Raw genomic sequence first — 19,496 nt, forward strand, 5'->3', positions numbered from 1 at the left:
AGACACCTTATACTGATTTACATCAACCAAGAACAAGGGAAAAGAGCACTATCTACACACCCAGAGAAAGAACAAGACTAATTGTGCTCTCCCAGGGCTCTGGCAGCTGGTGGCAAGCTGCATGACCGGGATTCTAACCAGCAATCTAGCGATCATGGTGGCAGTGCTTAGCCTGCTAGACCACTCGGTGCCCCTACTTGTATGCAGTTTAACTTTCATTGGGGTCTTAGACATTAAACCCTTATGCTCTGTGACCTGTATTAACCTTAAGGATTACTATAAGGTCACTGCATGTAATTGTTTCTAAGTAAAACCAATGGGGAAAAAATCTGAAAACATTAGTGGTTCTGAGGATTTTAAAAGGTTAAACAGTGAGGTAATGCAAATTCCAAAAAGTTATAAATATAAATGTGACCCCACAGACCTTTCTCAAAAAATAGCTCCTCTAAGCAGCTGCCTGGCACTCTGATTATTAAACTTATTGAAGTTCATAAAGGCAGGGAAATATTATAAAAAATTGCAAAATGCTTTCTGTTAGCTGTTTCATCACACCACATAATTTAGCCTCAGATGTTTTCCAAGGGATATCAAAACTAGCCAGAAAACAAGTTCTTTAGACTGATGAATTGTAAATAGAACAATATTTTTTACTGCAAGGAGCAAAGGCATAAAGAATATCTCTAAAGATCATTACAGCTTTTGGCTTCTATTGCAGCTAGTGGCATAGAAAACATTTCATTGGTAGGGAGAAGAATGATTGAATTAAGTACTAGCAAATTCTGGAAACAGAAATCTTCATACACTGTCTGTAGAAACATGTTTAATGGAATTGTATAATGGAATTACATGGTATGCATAACTTCACTGCCCTGACAAACCTCCCTGTAAACTGCCCACCTGAAAGCACTCAAGGCCAACAGTATAGATCTGTAAGTGGTAGGTGCTTCTCACTACATAAACACTCTATATTTACAAGACACACACTGCTCTGCTGTGTAGCGGCTGCTCACATAGTTGCCGTTAGTTTTCCTGATAATGTCTCATTCATTACAGCCTCGACGACTCAAAACATGCTCACATGGCTCGCTGGGGAAAGGTAAGCTCTGGATTATTTTTCTTTCTTAATTCTGATCCCTGCAAAAACAACAGACTCTATGTGAAGAAATAAGCAGCTATTTTTAGTAGGCTGTTTTTAGTAAGCACTAGTGTTTCAGAGCTAAACCTCTAGGCAAAAACAGGCAGAAAATTGGAGCACCACTGACCTTGGTAAGGTAATAGACACACTGCTGGAAAGTGAACATAATGACCTCCTCCAGGACGGTCATCGCCTCCTCGCTGGCTGGACGCACTGTGGACAATCGCAACTCCAGCACAGCTTTAGAAACACCCAGGAGGAATGAAAGGAGCAGAGACACTGTCAGTATAGATGTGTATTGGCATGAGCTTGGCAATACAGTATAGATCACGATACAAGTGACACAATTCAAAATGTCACTATATATTGTGATATTGTAAGCAAGGTGATTTACTTAGATTGTTAAAATACAATTTTAGAACAAAAATGTTAAAGTTTAAAAACCATATTTTCGTATCACAGCACTGCTATCTAGAGTTTGGAGTTTAAACAATATAAATGAAACACTGCCTGAAACCAATCTTTACATGTAAACTAATGAAGAAAGAGAAAAATACTGGTACAGTCATTTTAAAAATCAATAGGGTGGAATAAAATATTGATCAAGCCACTCCAAACCTTTTAAAACACGCCCCCCAATTTGACTTACTAAAGTTACTGTTTATTACAACACATGGTGGCTCTAATCAAATAAACTCTATAAAATTCAGTGAAACCGACACCAATAAATACACAATTCCTGGTATTTGCTTATGTAAGAGTATTTTATTCTCTGATGCCGTACAGCTTCACAATATCATGATATTATAGTTATCGTGGGAAATGTTCTGTGATTCCCAGCCCTAATCCTGCAAAACAAAATACTGGAATATAATTTGATATTAATAACAATATTTTCTTCCACCCCTAACCGTCAGCAAAGTATAGTAAAGCAACAGCAAATTTTACTGCCATTCAAATATTTACCCATACAGTCTTCTTCCTCTTCCTCCTCCTCCAGTGAGATCCCATGCAGTATGCAAGGCACTTCCTGATTGATAAAATGAAGGAGCTCGATGGAGTTTGCCATCCATAGAACAAGTGGCTGTAGACCACCAAGAAGCTTCTCAGCACTGATAAGCTCCCCAAGGTCTGTATCACCTCCACTATTAAAACAAGTAAAGACAGATGTCCAGGTAAGAAAAAGAAAAAAAAAACAACATTTAACATTTCTTAAACATTTAGCATATCTACAATACTGATATTAAGCCTTTTAAAGTAGTGACTAATCCAAACCAAAATTCAAATACTCTCTTCCCCTTACACCTGATCATACTAATAAAGAGGACTAAATATACTATTCATATGATTTTTACTATGCAAAATGTAAAGACTCAGTTCCCATTTCCGGCTCAGATTGGATTTTGCTATCTTGACAGTTAAAATTCCTAAACATAAGGAATGACCTGTATTTATATATAATGTTAATGAGTTGTCATGCATGAAATTTGACGGCATGCATTTGCATATTAATAATTGACTTTATGCACTAAGTGAATGTTTACAGGCAAGAATAACCTGACTGTTCATGTTCACTTCATGCTCATGAATCATATTATATCAAACAACTGTGAAAGTGACGCAAATCTGGTTTGAAAAGATTTGACACATCCACACAGACCTGATAAAACCTGATTTTAGTAAAAACTATGTATGAAATATTATGTGCTCATGTTCATGACACATGCCCACAAATTGGAAAAGTATCCAATCTAGAGCCACGTATGAAAGTGACTCAAATCTGAGCACACAGCCCTAAACAAATCTGATTTGAGTAATTTCACTCTGGAAATGAACATGAAGTGAACATGACATAAGTGGTCTAAAACCCTTTTTTCTGTGCCAAGAAAATAAGATCTGGATGCATTTCCAATGGGTTGAGAGATCTTTTTGGATATATAATTACATACATGCTTGGTCAGATTTAAATTGAACAGTTTCACAGTTTACATTTAAACAGTTTTATATTGAACACTTCAGTTTTACAGATTTAAAGCAACTAAATGTAATTCTGCACTCAGAATTCTGCTACAGAGTACACACTGTAACTGCTAATAGCATCTTTATGTAGACATTATATTATGCTTAGATGGCTAGGCCTGTCACAATAAATACATTATCGATATGTGTAGGCATAAAATATATGCAAATGACATCAATGATTTTTGCAGACCTCAATATTGCCCATTGTGTTTGTTTACATGAGAATGACTATTAGCAATATATATTTTTTAATTAACACCATTTTAAAATATCCTGTGATTTTTTGACAGGCAGCGTAAATTGCCAAAAAAACATGCATCTCCCAAATAATGAATAATTAAAAGTATATTGCTTCTTAAAAAGATGCAATTGCATTATTATTGCAGGTATATCATACTAGGATTACATTGTTAGCATACAAATATGGCCTTACAATGACAATAATTAATAAATCAAAATTATTTCTGGAATTATACATGTTTCTTCCAGAGTGAAAAAAAAGGTTGATTGATTGATTGATATATTGTCCATAAAAATAGCTATCATAAAAGGTCTACCGATAATATACAAAAAAATAAACTTACACTTCAGGTTGGACTGCTGCCAGCTCCTTAGCCTTTTCCTGGTAAGCATAATAAACCATAAGCTTTAAAAACACTTACAAAATGAAAAATATCCAGATGTGTGGTCATTTAAAATGTAATAATCCTTACCCACACTGCCACCTGAACCTCGTTGGCTATGTGCAGCATGAGTCGTCTCAGGTCAGCCAGGGGAAAATGTGTGGTTGACTGCTGCAGGCATAAGCACAGCAGGAACGACGGGGTTAGTTTGTGTGCTCCGTCATGGCTGTCCACCCTTGTGAAAATCTCCTTCAGGATATGTTCTTCATGTTCCACCTCATAGGAAAGGATGAGCCCTCTCCCGCTTGAATCCTTCAAGCACGGCAGGGTGTTCAGCGGCCCCTCTGACACAGATAACACACACGATTTACACAATGGAGGTGGCGACTGGGTTGCCAGAGCCAGCCAAGGCAAGGCCGCAGCGGGAGGGTCACTTTTCTGACGTTCAGTACCGGGATCTTTGTACATGAAGATGTAATGGTCACCCAGGCTTATAATATCTCCTGACCGTAGCTCAGTCTCTTCACTGACGATGGCTCCATTCCTCTTGACTGCAGACCCATGAAGTGGGGTAACCCATACTCCCCTTCTGAGCTCCTGGTCAGGATCGGAGGCAGGACCAGACTCGAGGAGCCGCACACAGCAGTGCTGGTAATTAATGTCAGGAGCCCAGAGCTTCACGCCTACATCTGGCCATACTTTCTCCTGGTCAGGCTGCTCAAGGCCACGGCCAAAAATAGTGTTGCTCCCAGTTAATGTGTAGATGATGAAATCCTGAAGATGGAATAAGATTAGAACAAGAAATTAATCACAGGTTCCCAGATCCAGATTATTGTATATTTAGAGGTAGTTTGTTTTTTCATTGTCTATTGTTAAATACACTATACATCTGCCTCAAACAGTGTCCATGCCATAGTACTATCATAGTAGTTTTAATTATTTATGTCTAACTTTATTCCATTTCTACCCAATTCAGAAGGCCAAATAAAGGGCCTTCAACACTTCAAACAACTGTTTTTTTTAACAGCTGCTGATGCGGCATTAATGGGTAGTCAGATTATTTTATATTTAGAGGTAGTTTCCCAGACAGGGTTTAAGTCTAGTCTTGGACCACACAGCATTTTGAACAGAGAATACGGATACAGAGAGGATATAGGATAGGCTTAGTCTCTTTCTGGAAAACTGACCCCTAAATTTTCACTCAGCTGCTAATTCTAATTCTACTCATTAACTAATAATAAGCAGCTAATGTGCTGGGTCAGGTGTGTTAGTGTCCAAAAACACAAAAAAGAGAAGAGCATAACTGGTGCCATATGTTTGCTTCTTTGGTTTTTCATTGTCTATTGTTAAATACACTATACATCTGCCTCAAACAATGTCATTACCATAGTAGTTTTAATTATTTATGACTAACTTTATTCCATTTCTACCCAATTCAGAAGGCCAAATAAAAGGCCTTCAACACTTCAACCAACTGTTTTTTTAACAGCTGCTGATGCGGCATTAATGGGTAGTCACTAGTCAGTGCTCTTGGAGGAAAGTGCAGTGCCCCAGCTCCAATACATTTACATTTACATTTACGGTATTTAGCAGACTTCAAATATCCAAAGCTAGTGTGTATACTAGGATCACGAGATACACAAAGCTTGATCATGTTTAGAACCCTTTATTGTTAGTTTAGAAACTCTTTAAAAAGATGAGTCTTCAGTTGACGTTTGAAGACTGCGAGTGACTCTGCTGTTCTGACAACCAGTGGAAGTTCATTCCACCACCTTGGTGCTAGCACAGAGAAAAGTACACCAGCTACATCAGCTAACACATGCCTGTGATGACCAACATATATTAATGTACTAACCTATAACCATTGCAACCCCTTAGAAACACCATAACAAGTATTTGTTCAACCCCATAACAACCACATTGAAACCATCACAATAGAAATCATCTAGCAACACTAACACCTCCACAGAAGCCACTAGGAATGTCATATAAATCCTGTAACAACAGCCCTGCAACTGCTTGGAAGTGGAATTCACTTTAGAAGCACAACTATCCAGAGTTTCCTTCAGGAAATGCACTATTCTAGTGTTTGTTTGCTCTCCAGGGTACTATTTACAGTCTTTACTAACAGCTCTGACATACTGTCACATTGCACTGCTGTCACTTAGACGCTTTGTACAGTCATGGCCAAAAGTGTTGGCACCCCTAATTTGTTTTGCCAAAAAAGAAAATATATTTCTGCCATAAAATATTGTGATTACACATTTTGCTATACTCATGTTTATTTATTTTGTGTGTATCAAAAAAAAAACACGAGGGAAAGAAGACAAAATTGATATAATTTGAGGCAAAACTCAAAAAACGGGCCTGACAAAATTCTCTTTTAATTCTAAGTAAATAACTTTGTTTTAAACATATGATGCTCACACTTGACAAGTAACAGGTGCATTGCTTGTCTATGTGCGCAAATAAAAAATCAGGGGTGCCAACACCTTTGATTTATTTATTAGTCATTAGCAATATGTATTTTTGGAGCACTTCTTTTAGAACTTTTTATATGAAATAAATCAAACTTTGGACATAAATCATGTCATGGCTGGTCAAGTACAGTTAAGGTAGAAGGAAAATTTGATTTTACACTGAAATGAAATGAAAACAAACAAAAAAACAAAAAAATTCCTGCCTCAGATCAGTAAAATCCCTGTACACTGCTCCAGCCACTAAACAGCCACTGACTGATTCAGTGCATAAACATTTTAATTACACATGGTCACGTGCTGTAGCGCTAATTCTGTCACAAACCCTCTTACTGTTCTCCCACATGAGTGTTGCAAACAATAAACAGCCTCTCATACCACTGTATGAACAAAAGTATTGGGACACCTGCTTATTTACTGTTGGATCTGAATGTATTCCAAAGAACACAGTTCCACTTCTCCACAGCTCAAGGCTGAGGGGCTTTATACCCCTGGCTTTGGGTATGTTGCCAAAACTTCAGAGAGTCCTATTCAGTAGAAAGGGCTTCCACAAAACAATTGGACCTATAGTATATTTGTTATCTGACATTTAGCCAGTGCAGCAGACTGAACGCCAGAGGCCTGACAGCAGCTTTCTGCTGTCCTCGGATGAACTTCTATGCTAATAAGCAAGTATGAACGTGTATGAAGACCACCGGGGAATGAGACAGCCCTTCATAATGTTTGAAGGCCGTTCTCACAAGCTTGCAGTTCAAAGCTGTGTGATGCAGTTAGAGTAAGCAGAGCTGAGGCACATCAATGCTTCAGATGGAAAGAAGACTAAGTCTTGCTAATAAGTCCGTGGTGGGTATGTATGTTGGAATCTGTTACGGCTCTATATTTTGCTCAGAACTACTTGAAGCTGGTGTAGAATGGAAAACTGTGTCTCTCGGTATATCTAGTTAAAAAATAAGAGTTTAGTACATGGGGTGACAAACCATAAATCTTTTGTTGACTGTTATGTCCCCCTATCACAAGTAATGTCTCAACCAGACATGTATAAAGTATTGACTTGAGTAGAAGTTGAAGTGTTCTTTAAGCATCATACTTAAGATGGATAGATAGATAGATAGATAGATAGATAGATACTTTATTTATCCCGAAGGAAATTTAGGAAGTAGAAGTATTAAAGTAGAAGTAGAAGTATTAAAGTATTCAAATTTGTAGTGAAGTAAAAAAAGTAGTAGGAGAAAAAAATTATACTTCAGTAAAGTACACATACAGCTTTTTACTACATAAGTACAGAAGTAAAGTAGTTCTAACTCAGTAACTCAGGCCTCAACACCAGGCAGGGTGAAGACAAGCACATGCCTCCTCCGATACATGTGAAGTCAGCCACCGCCTCTTTTGAAAATGTAGCATCACAGCTACCCTGAGCGACATCAACCTAGGATTGATGATGGGAAAGAGCGCCATCTACCCACCCAGAGAGACCAAGGACAAGTGTTCTCTCTCAAGACTCCGGTAGCTGATGGCAAGCTACATGAACAGGATTCGAACCGGCAATCTCCTGATCATAGTGGCAGTGCCCTAGTCTGCTGGACCACTTTGAGCCCACACTTCAAGAACAATCTTTACTGAAACTCAAAAGTTACGATTTCTCTTCATTTATATTCTTTTATGCACTGTGTAGCTCCAGTTTGGTAGTGATCTGAAAAAGTCTAGCCCAATATGGGTGTATGAAACAAGACTGTTGCTTAGCAGTTACAGGGTTTTTAATTGGCCTGTTTTGCAGCCTTGTATTTGATTATTTCTGAATTTTCTTTTTTTTTAAAGGAGACATTGTTTGAGGTTAATAGACTGTACAATACTTCCATGTACCAAACTAATTATTTAATTATGCCATACAGTTTTCCATTCTATATCAGCTTTCACTATGGAAGTAAATCCTTAATATGTTATATTTCTGCAGTTTTCTTCTTTTTTTTTCAAATTGTACCTAATATGTGCAGCGTAAAGTTTTTTTACACTGTATTATTTAGAAATAGCTGTTTTACATGATTGCTATCTCTGGCCTTATTTTTACAGTTTCTGTGTGTGTACTACTGTAAGTCTGATCACACAGCGGGCAAAGCTAATCTGTCAGGAAGTGTGTCCACCCTCTGGACACCTCACATTCAACACACTACTTCCTGTGCTGTGTTTATATATCCAGCTGATTTCTGCACACATGGCTGTTTTTTCAGGGATTTTCCTCTCTGTCTGGCACTCAGCATGGCCCTGCGTTCTTTTCCAATGGGATTGAGGTGGAATAAAGCTTTGTTCCATGGCACACTGACGTCACGTCGACTGTAGCGACCCAAAGCTACAGGGTCAAACCCCCTGTGAGGTGAGACAAGCAGGCTACCCTTTGATTAGCATGTGATTAAATACCAGAGCAATAGTCGTTTAAAAATTAGCACCATGGGTCACTTTTCAGTTGCATTTAGTGGCGGATAAAAAATGTAATGTATCTAATATAGAGGTTTAAATATTCAAAAGTTACAACACAATTAAACAAAATCACACTGAACTCAAATTTTAACAAGCCACTGAGTCGATGTGAAGACAAAAAGAGATAATTCAACCCTGTAAAATCTTTTTAACTCAAAATGTTACAGCGTAAAATGTATAGGGTTGAAGATTTTGCACTACAATAGCTGATACCATTTTATGCTGTCACAATAATTACATTATAGACTTATATATCAATATATTGATATGACTTTTAGCAAACTTAGCAAAAAGAACCCTAAAAGATGTGAATGATTTGTTATGTCAACTTTGTTAAAAAACTTTGTTATTTATACTTATAAATTTTTATATTCCAATTTTTATATTTAATGTAAAATATCAATCTCTTTTATATATGTGATGTGTACATGAATTGTTCATAATTGCTGTATTATGAAATCAGCATAAAATGTAACCTAATCTCTAGGCACCGCCATTTTAAGGTAAAAGATGGTGAAGTCCAGAGATTAGGTTATGCTACAGGTTGTAAACAGTGGTTTTTAATAAGCTTCTTGTGCACTTTTAAAACGCCTCGTTTTAAATGTCAGGGCTCTTCAGATTCTATCAATGAGGTGTTGAGCTACTTTGAGCCTGGATAAAGATGTAAAAATCGATTAATCTGCAGGGGAAAAATATGCCCCATATCATCCATTCTATAGCATGTATGAAGAAACTATAAAAAATTACTGGATCTCAGAAAGCTGCGGGAGAAAGGAGGGGGGCTAGTGCTCTTTATCATGTTTTACTACACCAAAAGTAAATTTTACACCAGATTTCTCCTTTATTTATTAGCTCAAAATAGATTTTCTACATCAATAAACTGAAACAGAAAGATTTGTAAACCTAATTTCCATGACTTTTCCAAACCCTCTGCATTTTTTTACTTTTCCAAAACTTATCCAGGCCTGAAAATTGCTATTTTCAAATTCCATGACTTTTCCAGGTTTTTTTATGACCGTACAAACCCTGTTATGAACCCTGATCTGTTTCACTTTTCAATACTTATGGCAAAACATTGTATTTAATATTTGTGTATTAATAATGTTCACGCTTTATTCAAAGTAATCCAACAAAGCATTTTATAGTGCACACTGATATACTGATATAATAATATAGTGATATAGTGATTGAAGGAGGCACTAACATATGCAACACAGACCCTCACCGCAAAAAAAAAATGTGTTAGGAATTCCACACAAAAAACAGTAGCAGTATGGATATGGAATGGAAGAGAAAAGCACAGTGTGTGTGTGTGTGTGTGTGTGTTCAGGGGGGGGTCTGTACTACCTGTGTGTAACTGAAGCCCTGCAGTAGCAGGAAGTAGGGGAAGTGCAGGGGTGGGTGAATGGAATACTGTGTGGAGTTGTCATCGCTGCTCTCTGTCTCCTCTTTTTCTCTGGCTGGACAGTCCGGCGCTTTGTGGGTGCCTGATTTCTCCCCCTGTGATTGGTTCTTAAGGCCATTCTGGGGCTCGGGGGAGGACCCCTGCTGGCTTTGGCAGTCAGATCTTAGGTCCGCTTCACTTCGGCTCCTCCACAGACCACTTTCCACCACGCCTCCGATCAGCGCCATGGACTTCCCCCGCGAGCGTGTCTTCTGCAGCTTACGCGCCTGAGCATTGATCCCTACGGATCACACCGAAAAAACAGCTCAATATATTATAGATGTTTCTACATTTCTATGTATTCTAAGTATGATAGAAACTAATTGCCAAGAAACTGTTTGCTTATGTCTCACCAAACTGCCAAATACATGACATTCTTACATATACTTTAACTTATTTCACTGCAGACAGTATGAACCCCCTATTACATGTAGGGATGTGCCAATTCGAATGCTTACATTGTAAACTAATACTAAAGTCATCCAGACTTTCAAGGAAAGCATGAGGAATCTTGTAGTAAAACTAAAAGTATTAAACAAACCAAAATATTTAGGTAAGCTATTATCTGGGGTGTTGTTAACTTGTAGTTCCTGAGGCAGTTTCATCATTACATTTTGATGTTTTTTTGCGACTGCACTTGAGAATACTTTCAAAGTTCTTGAAATGTTTCGGATTGACTTACCTTCATTTCTTAAAGTATTTTTTCTTTCCCTAGTTAAGTAGTTCATGTCATTATATGGATTAGAATATTACTCAAATAGGAATATTCACTGTATACCAACTCTACCTCTTTACAACTTTACAACCGATGCTCTCAATTACTTTAAGAAGGCAAGAAATTAAGTAATTAACTCTTGACTAGTTCAGCACAGCTGTTAACTGAAAGCCTGAATTCCAGGTGGCTCTCCCTTATAAAGCTGACTGAGAAAATCCAGTCAAGATGTGTAAAGCTGTCATCTATGCAAAAGGTGCTACTTATTTAAATAATCTAAACTACAAAACATATTCTGGTTTGTCTAACATTTTTTCTGTCTACTTAGGATTAATTTATTAATTAAACAGTGCAGATAAATTGTGATCTTCTGTATTTAGACAGTATTTTTTTAGTAAATGTGTAAAAAGATATCTGTTATTTTATACAGAATAATCTAAAACAGATATAACAGACATTTTCCAGTATATTTTCCTTCTGTTATGGAAGGATTTTTTACAGCGTGGCAATGTGGGGGTATGTTTTTATTTTGTTGGACTGCATCAGAGTTTATATCTAATATATAAAAAATTAAGCAGCAGGGTGTCATGGCTGAACTTTGGAAGATTGAAGACAAGTTGTGATGCTGTATTCTTTTCTGGATGAGCTGCAAGGACTCGGCACACATAAGAAGACCCGCCAGAAGTGACTTATAGTACTCAAATGTCGAGATAACTGAAGAGATGAAAAAAAAGGCTGTGAGGGATTCCAAGATAGAAGGGATTGGATCTTCTTGATGTTGCAGAGAAATGTCTGTAGAATAGAAACTACTATTAAAATGTAAAAAAAAAAGGCTAACTGATTGTGGCCATGTTTTCTAAGGCCAGTGTATGTTGATGTAGAGATGGTCCCAGCATGAAAAGTGGCATCTTGTGCATGAGCCAAGGTCATTAGGAATGTGAAATGGACTGTGTGCAGGAAACTAGCTCAACTGGGACAGCTAAGGAAAATAAATAAGTAAACACAGATTAAAAGTGGGCAGAGGAATGGGTTGCCTGTAAACAGAGGTGTGTGTATATACAGGATACATATACATACACACATCTGACTGTGGTAATCTTTTTTAAAGGGCATTTATAGTAGTTAAACAGAGCCGTGTCGTACCTGCTGTCACTGTGTCTTTGTCTCTGGAGCACTTCTCTTCCACGATGGCCCTGCGCTGGATCTCAAAGCGCCGGGCGTAGCCTTCTCTGGGCTTCCACAGTGACTGTAGGAGAAGTGGCCGCTCGTTGTCCCCCACGACCCGCACACACTCCGTCCTCCACTCCTGCTCGCTGATGCAGCCGATGACGTCGCACAACACGTAGGCATCGGCTTCAGACTTGCTGAGAGAGTATCTGTGTAAATACAGTTTAAACACTTTTAGCCTTTCTGCAATAATAATACAGAATAGAATGACTAAATAAAATAAAATGGAAAACTATACATTTATTTTTCTTGGCACACAAATACACTCGTGACCCTGCAGATAAAGACCTGAAAGATAAATGCTCGCAAAATTGATAACACTTTATAACACCTTACAGCTTATACAGATATGGCCATTGCCAAAACATCCCTTGAGGTAAAATTTTATGATCAATTTACATACGTTCACTTAGAGTTCCCTTAGATGATATTTTATTGTATCGTGGTACATTTTTATATCGTATCGACAATATGTGTAAGTCATAGTGCTTAAGGAACCCTGTCCAAATTCTGATTAACAGTTTTTACAGAGAGTGTAACATATCCTGTTCAATTGGTTGATGTGCACCAAAAATTGAATAAAAATCATGCATAAAAACCTGCATGAAGAAGTATTTGAATAGCAGTTTTTAAGAATCTGCTACTGCTGATACATTTTGTCAAAATATTGCAATAAATACTGTGCATCACAAAATTTGTGTTTTCAAATATCATGATACAATGAGACAATGGCATTTATACTGTTTATACCGACCAAAGTTAAAATATATAATACCAGTCAAATGTTTGGACATCTCTTCTCATTCAGTAAGTTTTCTTAGTATTTTCACAGTGTCTTCATGAGGCAGAGTCACCTGGAATTGCTGAACAATAGTTGCTGAATTTCCACTTGCTATGAAGCTCCAGCTCATCCTACTTGTTTACTATGTAATCCCATATGTGTCCCTTAATTGTTTATGTGCTTAATATTAATCTACAATGTATAAAATAAATACAAAAACATTGAAAAACACTGAATGAGAAGAGATGTGTCCAAGCTTTTGACTGGTACTGTATAATTACACTATTTTAAAGTGACATCAGTGACATGAACATCGAACACTGTCGTCTATTTACTAATAAGGAAATCCGGCACAAACAGAACAGAGCTGTAAAATGTGCTGAATCCTACACCCCAAATACATACACACAGTTTATTAGCACACTAGCTTTCAACACCTAAGACTGCAACACCTATATAACACCATCAGATCGCCACCAGACTCCGCTGGTTATTTGTATAAGTATTGCTATTTGAAATAGTCATTGTGACAGCAGCTATTCCTGTGCCAGTGTACACAGATGTATCTCAAACTTGTCGAGCAAGAAAGTGAAAACCAGGAAAGTGAACAGGTATACAAGCTAGGTAAAAATTTCCGCTCTATCACAAAAATCTCTTTAGCTTGTTAACACAGTATCTGCACACTGTGCCTAGAGAAGACCCAAACAACATCAACATTACTTGAAAATACCTTGAAGTAATTACAAAAAAGGCAATAACAAAGACTGTGTTCCTGTTATAATGCTAAAAACAAACCCACACTATGCTATGCTATTCTATGCTACACAGCTCTTGTGAGATGATAAAAACAGAGCTTATAGGTTTTTTATTAGCCCACTATAAAAGTAAAACCAGTATTCTGAGGCAAAACAACAGCTTTTTAAATTGCCATCTTTCCAACCAAAGTCAAATACAAAATACAAGTAAAAACAAGTTGAATAGCTAATATATGCAGTCTATTGCACTTAAAACTGGATCCAAACCTCATTCCCCACTACCAACTACACATATTTCTTGTAATTAATAACTGAATTATACTTTTCAGGTTCAGATGCTTTATTAGCTGTTAGATTTACTTTTTTCATAATGTCGCTGTCCAATAAAAAACTGTACCAACAGAAATTCTCCAAAATGACATGAAATAAACTCTTTTCACTAAAAGTTTTATGTCTTTCTTGTGAAGTTTTGGGATACATGTTTTTTTTTATTGGACAGTGAGGTTATGTAGTAAAAAAAAAAAAAAGAAAGAAAGTTAAAAAACCTAGACCCCCACACAAACACATTCTCAGCCACACACACGCACTAATATGTCTGGTCACGGAATATCTGAACACTGAAAGAAATCCAGCTCCTGAAAGATCAGACTCAGCATTTAAGCGGTTTGCATTCACCAAGGAATTCACTGCAGCTACAGTTTCCCACATCTCCAAAGCAAATGAGACCCTCAGCACCGTAGCAGACGTCTACTCACACACACTCACTGCCTGTTTCATGCTTACCTTTACAGTATAAATCTTTAAACCATGTTTAGCTACTTTCAACATCTATGAATATTACAGCACTATAAGCATCATAGAGACACATTATAGAGACACAATAACCCAGTCATACCTCACTTCTTATAAGGTACAATACCATAAGCACAGATCATTGTTTTTTTACTGAGCTACAGATTAAATATTTATGAATGTTTGGGAAGAATTTGTGTCTGGTACGATTTAACCCTTAAACTCAACGCCTCACTGTTATAAATACATAAAAAAATCATAAATACTAAATAATTCACAGTAGCTTCTGAGTAATGACTCCAAATAAGTAAAATACATTTTCATTAAGATAAAATGAGTCACAGGCCTGCAGTTTTACTGGTTAATATCAATGTTCTAGTCGTGTTCTGCTTTATGAGAAATGGGAGAGCAGGAAGGGGTTTAGGGTTCAAGGTATATGATGTAATGGCAGGTAGGACTTTAGGATGTTTTATATAGTGTGGTAGAGCTTCCTTCTTCCAAGAGCCTGTAGGTTATTACCTACACAAACTAATAAAAAAAACATTAAGGTTCTGAGAGAGATAGAAATTGATATTTTAATTTAAAGGCCTTTACTCTCTATATGTTATGTATTTTAATATTTTCACCCCAAATTGAGATAAATTGAATCATTGCCAATTCCCATCAGTTTACTAGGTTTTCCCATCAAAGCAGATGAAAGTGCTTAGTAATTCCACAATAACACACACTTAAATTACCACCACATATTTTTGAGCTGCTGCTGACTGGTGGAGAAAAACATGTCATTACAACCAGACATGTCATAACCACAAAACTGTGATTAAAACCAGGGTTATACCCCGAAATATTGATTTCTGAACTCTCAAACTTTCAAACTCTCTTTCTTTGCATATTTGAGGTCTGAAAGCTCTACATCTTTTTTGTTATTTCAGACATTTTTTGTTTTCTACAAATAAATGCTCTAAATGACAATATTTTTATTTGGAATTTGGGAGAAATGTTGTCCGTAGTTTATAGAATAAAACAACAATGCTCATTTTACTCAAACATGTACCTATAAATAGCAAAATCAGAGAAACTGATTTAGAAACTAAAGTCGTCTCTTAATTTTTTCCAAAGCTGTATGTGAACAACTTCTGTTCTGATGGACAGACTGCTCTGAAACAATCCCTTAATCTTGAGCATGAACAAGCACTAAAACACTAAACACTAAACTCTTCTACTTAAAATTATGTATAAACAATGAGATGATTTTTATGACATGTTCCCTGGCCATGACACACTTTACCTATTGGTTTTGCAATAAAGTTATGTGACTAACGACAGTAATTATTATGGAAACTTTTAACAAACTACTAATGACTAATTACCAACATAATGTATTTTTGTCCATTCTCATTGATCAGCACAGAACTGTCAGAAGCAACGGTGGTGGTTAAGGATTTAATAACACGTAAGCTACAATAGACTGATCTCCAATGCGAACTACTGGAGCGAACTTCTGACACCAACACTGACTAAATAAAATTTGGGGTATTTAGAGAAGTAATTTTGAGGTACACTAAATTCAGTAGAACACACCAATACACTCCAGTTTAGTGAAAGGGTGCCCTCACCTTTCTAGAGCCTCTTTCACCAGCTCTTTGGCACTGGAATTGGTCGTGGCCAGGACACTCTTATAGTTTGCACCTTCGCAGATCTCTGTGCCAAAAATCTTTAGGATGCCGGGGGCAGTGATGTGGTTGGACAGTTCAGAAGGGTCTTCAGTCACCTCCAGCTCATCTCCTGCTAAGGCCATCTCTCCACGGGTCCTGAGCACGCTGCGGCTGAACACAGAGGACAGGCGGTGCTGATGGCGGCGGATCTTGCTCTTGGCCGGCTGTCTGAATCCCACGCTCTCAGTCGACCTGGCCGTGCCACTGGATGAGCTGGACCTGGGCAAAAGTGGATAGGCGTGACGATACAGCACTGGTAGTACAAACGTAGAGAACCACATCAGTAAGTGGCAGCTCAGATCCACATCTTTCCTCCTGCTGACCCCCAACTCCAGCAATGTCCTTCAGATAAGCTGAACAGCAGCAGCCCTGGTACTGCTGGTAGCTGAAGCAAATTCTGAAAATGCAGAAACTCTGCACAAAGAACAGTCTGTAGATTACCACTGATCCTGTAATCTGCTTAATTCAGAACCACGAGGGTCTCTCTGACCTTAAGATTGGATCAGCACCATATCTGAGCCATGCTCTGCTGGATTACACTTACACTATGAAACTAAAATATTCTACTCTACCCAATCTCTATTTAAGAACAGGTCAGGGAAAATCACACATACAGTTTAGATCTTATAGAAGTGGGACATATACAATACATGGTGTATTATTTATATACTGACAGCAGTTAAACACGTTAAAATTTTATGAAATGAATAACGGGACAGAAAAGGGCTTTCTGTTTGAGACTCTCTGTCAGAACTGAAGAACTGAAAAAGCCTGACACCTGAGACTGAAAGAGGGAGAGAAAGAGAGAGATAGAGAGTAAGGGAGGACATGAGAATATTAGAAAAGTGAAGAAGAAATGAGATGAAAGACAAAGAATGAAGAAGTGAACAGATGAGGAGGAGAAGTGATAAAAAGAGATAATAAAAGAAGAAAGAAGAAAGAAGAAAGTACAGGTAAAGATGAGAAGAGAACATAATTAAGGAGAAGAAAGTAAAACAAAAGAGAGAAATGCTATAGAAAATAAGAAGAAAGGAGAAAAAAGAAAAAAGGAAAAGAGAAGAATAAATGACAATAGAAGAGAGATGAGAAAAAAGAGAGAAGAAGGAAGCAGAGAAGTGAAAAGCATAACTGAATAGTAAGAGGGTAAGTGAAAAGAAGAGAGTGGAAAGCAAAAAGAAAGAAAGAAAAGCAGATAAAAGAGTGAAGTGAAGAAAAGAGTAAAAGAGAAGAGTAGAGAATATAGAAGTCAGTAGAGGAGAAGAATGTAAAGAGTAAAATAGAACAGAAGAGAATTCAGTGTAAGGGAAGACAAGTGAACTTGGTAGAAGAGAAGAATGTAAAAAAGGGAAAGAGTAGAGAAAAGAAAATAAGCCAGAAGAATAAAAATGTGACAAATTGGAAAAGTACAGAAAATATAGGTGAAAAGATGAAGGAAGGAAAAGAAGGAAAGACAAGACATGGCATTGCACTGGACTTCAGAATTCCTTGTTCTATTCTGAAAAAGTGTTTCACTAAATTAAAATTATAATAATTATCATCACCCCAATCATTACCTTATTAATATATTAATATAATAAATCACATCAGCACAATAGAGATATAGACTTACTGCAGGGATCCATTGCTCTGCTTCCTGCGGGCTCTGGAGAAGGAGCTGCGGGCTGCGGGTGGCAGAGAGGAGGCTGAGGAGGGTGATGATGGGGGGTGAGTCCTGGACGGCATTAATACCCCCTCAGCTGAGATCATAACTTCACTAAATACCATGAACTGCCAGTCAGACTCTACCAGCAGCTCTATCAGACTGAGCAGAGTCCTGTACAGTCCAGCATCCTGCAGAACAGAGACAGAGAGCTGGTCTGAGACAGTCCACAGACAGAGAAGCGGGCTGCGGGACTCATCCTGAAGAAGAAGATCCTCCGCGGGCTGAAGAAGCTCCGCCGCTGCTCATGTTCTCACAGAGCTGCTTCTGTTCCTCAGAGTGACCGGAGAAAACTCGAGACTGAGGTTCTTCTGCTAGTTTTAAAAGTTACACACAACTCAAGCTGGGCTGAGCTTCGCCTGACAGTTTGAGTGTGTATAGGGGGGTGGGGGGATGGGGGGGGGGGTGCTAAAACTTAAGGGAGGGTCTATCTGCCAAACTCTCTTCAGTCAGAGTGACTCTACAGTCAGATCTGAGAACTGTTTATTCATTTTTTTAAAATCCAAATAAAGACATTAAAACCATAAAATACACACTGCACTCTCTGAATGATGAACAGCTGTCAGTTACAAACACAAGTACAAGAGCTACTAAAATACAGCTATTAAAAAGACCGCTACAGTTTCTGAATCGGTTTCTCTGATTATGCTATTTATAGGTTTATGTTTGAGTAAAATGAACATTGTTGTTTTATTCTATAAACTACACACAACATTTCTCCCAAATTCCAAATAAAAATATTGTCATTTAGAGCAAGTATTTGCAGAAAATGAGAAATGGCTGAAATAACAAACAAACAAAAAAAAAGATACAGAGCTATCAGACCTCTCATAATGCAAAGATAACTAGTTCATATTTATAAAGTTGTAAGAGTTCAGGAATCAGTATTTGGTATATTTCACAGTTTTTATGCATCTTGGCATGTTCTCCTCCGCCAGTCTTACACACTGCTTTTGAATAACTTTATGCCACTCCTGGTGCAAAACTTGAAGCAGTTTAGCAGTTTTTCCTCTTGATTATATTCCAGAAGTTTTCAATTTGGTAAAATCAAAGAAACTCCTAATTTTTCAAAGCTGTATAAGATCATTATTTTACAAAATGCAGTAAAACATACTAGAGTCATCCAAACTATGAAAAAAAACACATATGAAATTATTTAGTAAACAAAAAAGTGTTAAACAAACCAGAATATGTTTTATATTTGAAATTCTTCAAAGTAGCACCTTTTGCTTAGATGACAGTTTTGGATTACATTACATCCTGGTTGGATTTTCTCAGTCAGCTTTATAAGGTAGAGTCACCTGGAAAGTCTTTTAAATTGAAGTTTTTTGGGAAATCTCATCATTTTTTAATTAAGGAGCATGTCTTTGTTTGTTAAGTTTGCTCTTAATTGCTGAAGTTTCACTATGATCAGCTTCAGTGCACTCTAAAAGGCCTTCAGAAAGAAGGTTATAGATACAGGTGAGTCTGGGAAGTGATTTAAAAGGATTTTACTGTCATACCAGTTATAAATATGCCTCTCCACTTTCCAAAAAATTAAATAATAAGTGTAGCAAAAAAAAAAAAAAAACTGTCAGCGTGGCCATGGAAGGCTATCCAAGCCCAAGAGAAAACCGCAAGATGTGTAGTCTCCAACAATCCT

The 19,496-nt window shown here is 37.4% G+C and overlaps 1 protein-coding gene across 1 annotated transcript in view; it reads right to left on the minus strand.

The window, feature by feature from the left end:
• si:ch211-176g6.2 (ras-associating and dilute domain-containing protein) overlaps positions 1-18,241 on the minus strand; it is a 38,803-nt gene extending 20,562 nt beyond the window's left edge. Inside the window, exons 1-8 of the mRNA XM_007257236.4 lie at positions 17,765-18,241; positions 16,057-16,374; positions 12,029-12,261; positions 10,077-10,414; positions 3,871-4,554; positions 3,742-3,779; positions 2,102-2,280; positions 1,263-1,375 (exon numbers count right to left, since the gene is read on the minus strand). Coding sequence (XP_007257298.3) covers positions 1,263-1,375; positions 2,102-2,280; positions 3,742-3,779; positions 3,871-4,554; positions 10,077-10,414; positions 12,029-12,261; positions 16,057-16,374; positions 17,765-17,919 — 2,058 coding nt within the window. The 5' untranslated portion in view covers positions 17,920-18,241. The remainder of the gene's footprint in view (positions 1-1,262; positions 1,376-2,101; positions 2,281-3,741; positions 3,780-3,870; positions 4,555-10,076; positions 10,415-12,028; positions 12,262-16,056; positions 16,375-17,764) is intronic.
• Positions 18,242-19,496: the final 1,255 nt, after the last annotated feature.

Source organism: Astyanax mexicanus, chromosome 15 (assembly GCF_023375975.1).
Source record: "Astyanax mexicanus isolate ESR-SI-001 chromosome 15, AstMex3_surface, whole genome shotgun sequence".
Classification (NCBI taxonomy): Eukaryota; Metazoa; Chordata; class Actinopteri; order Characiformes; family Acestrorhamphidae; genus Astyanax; species Astyanax mexicanus.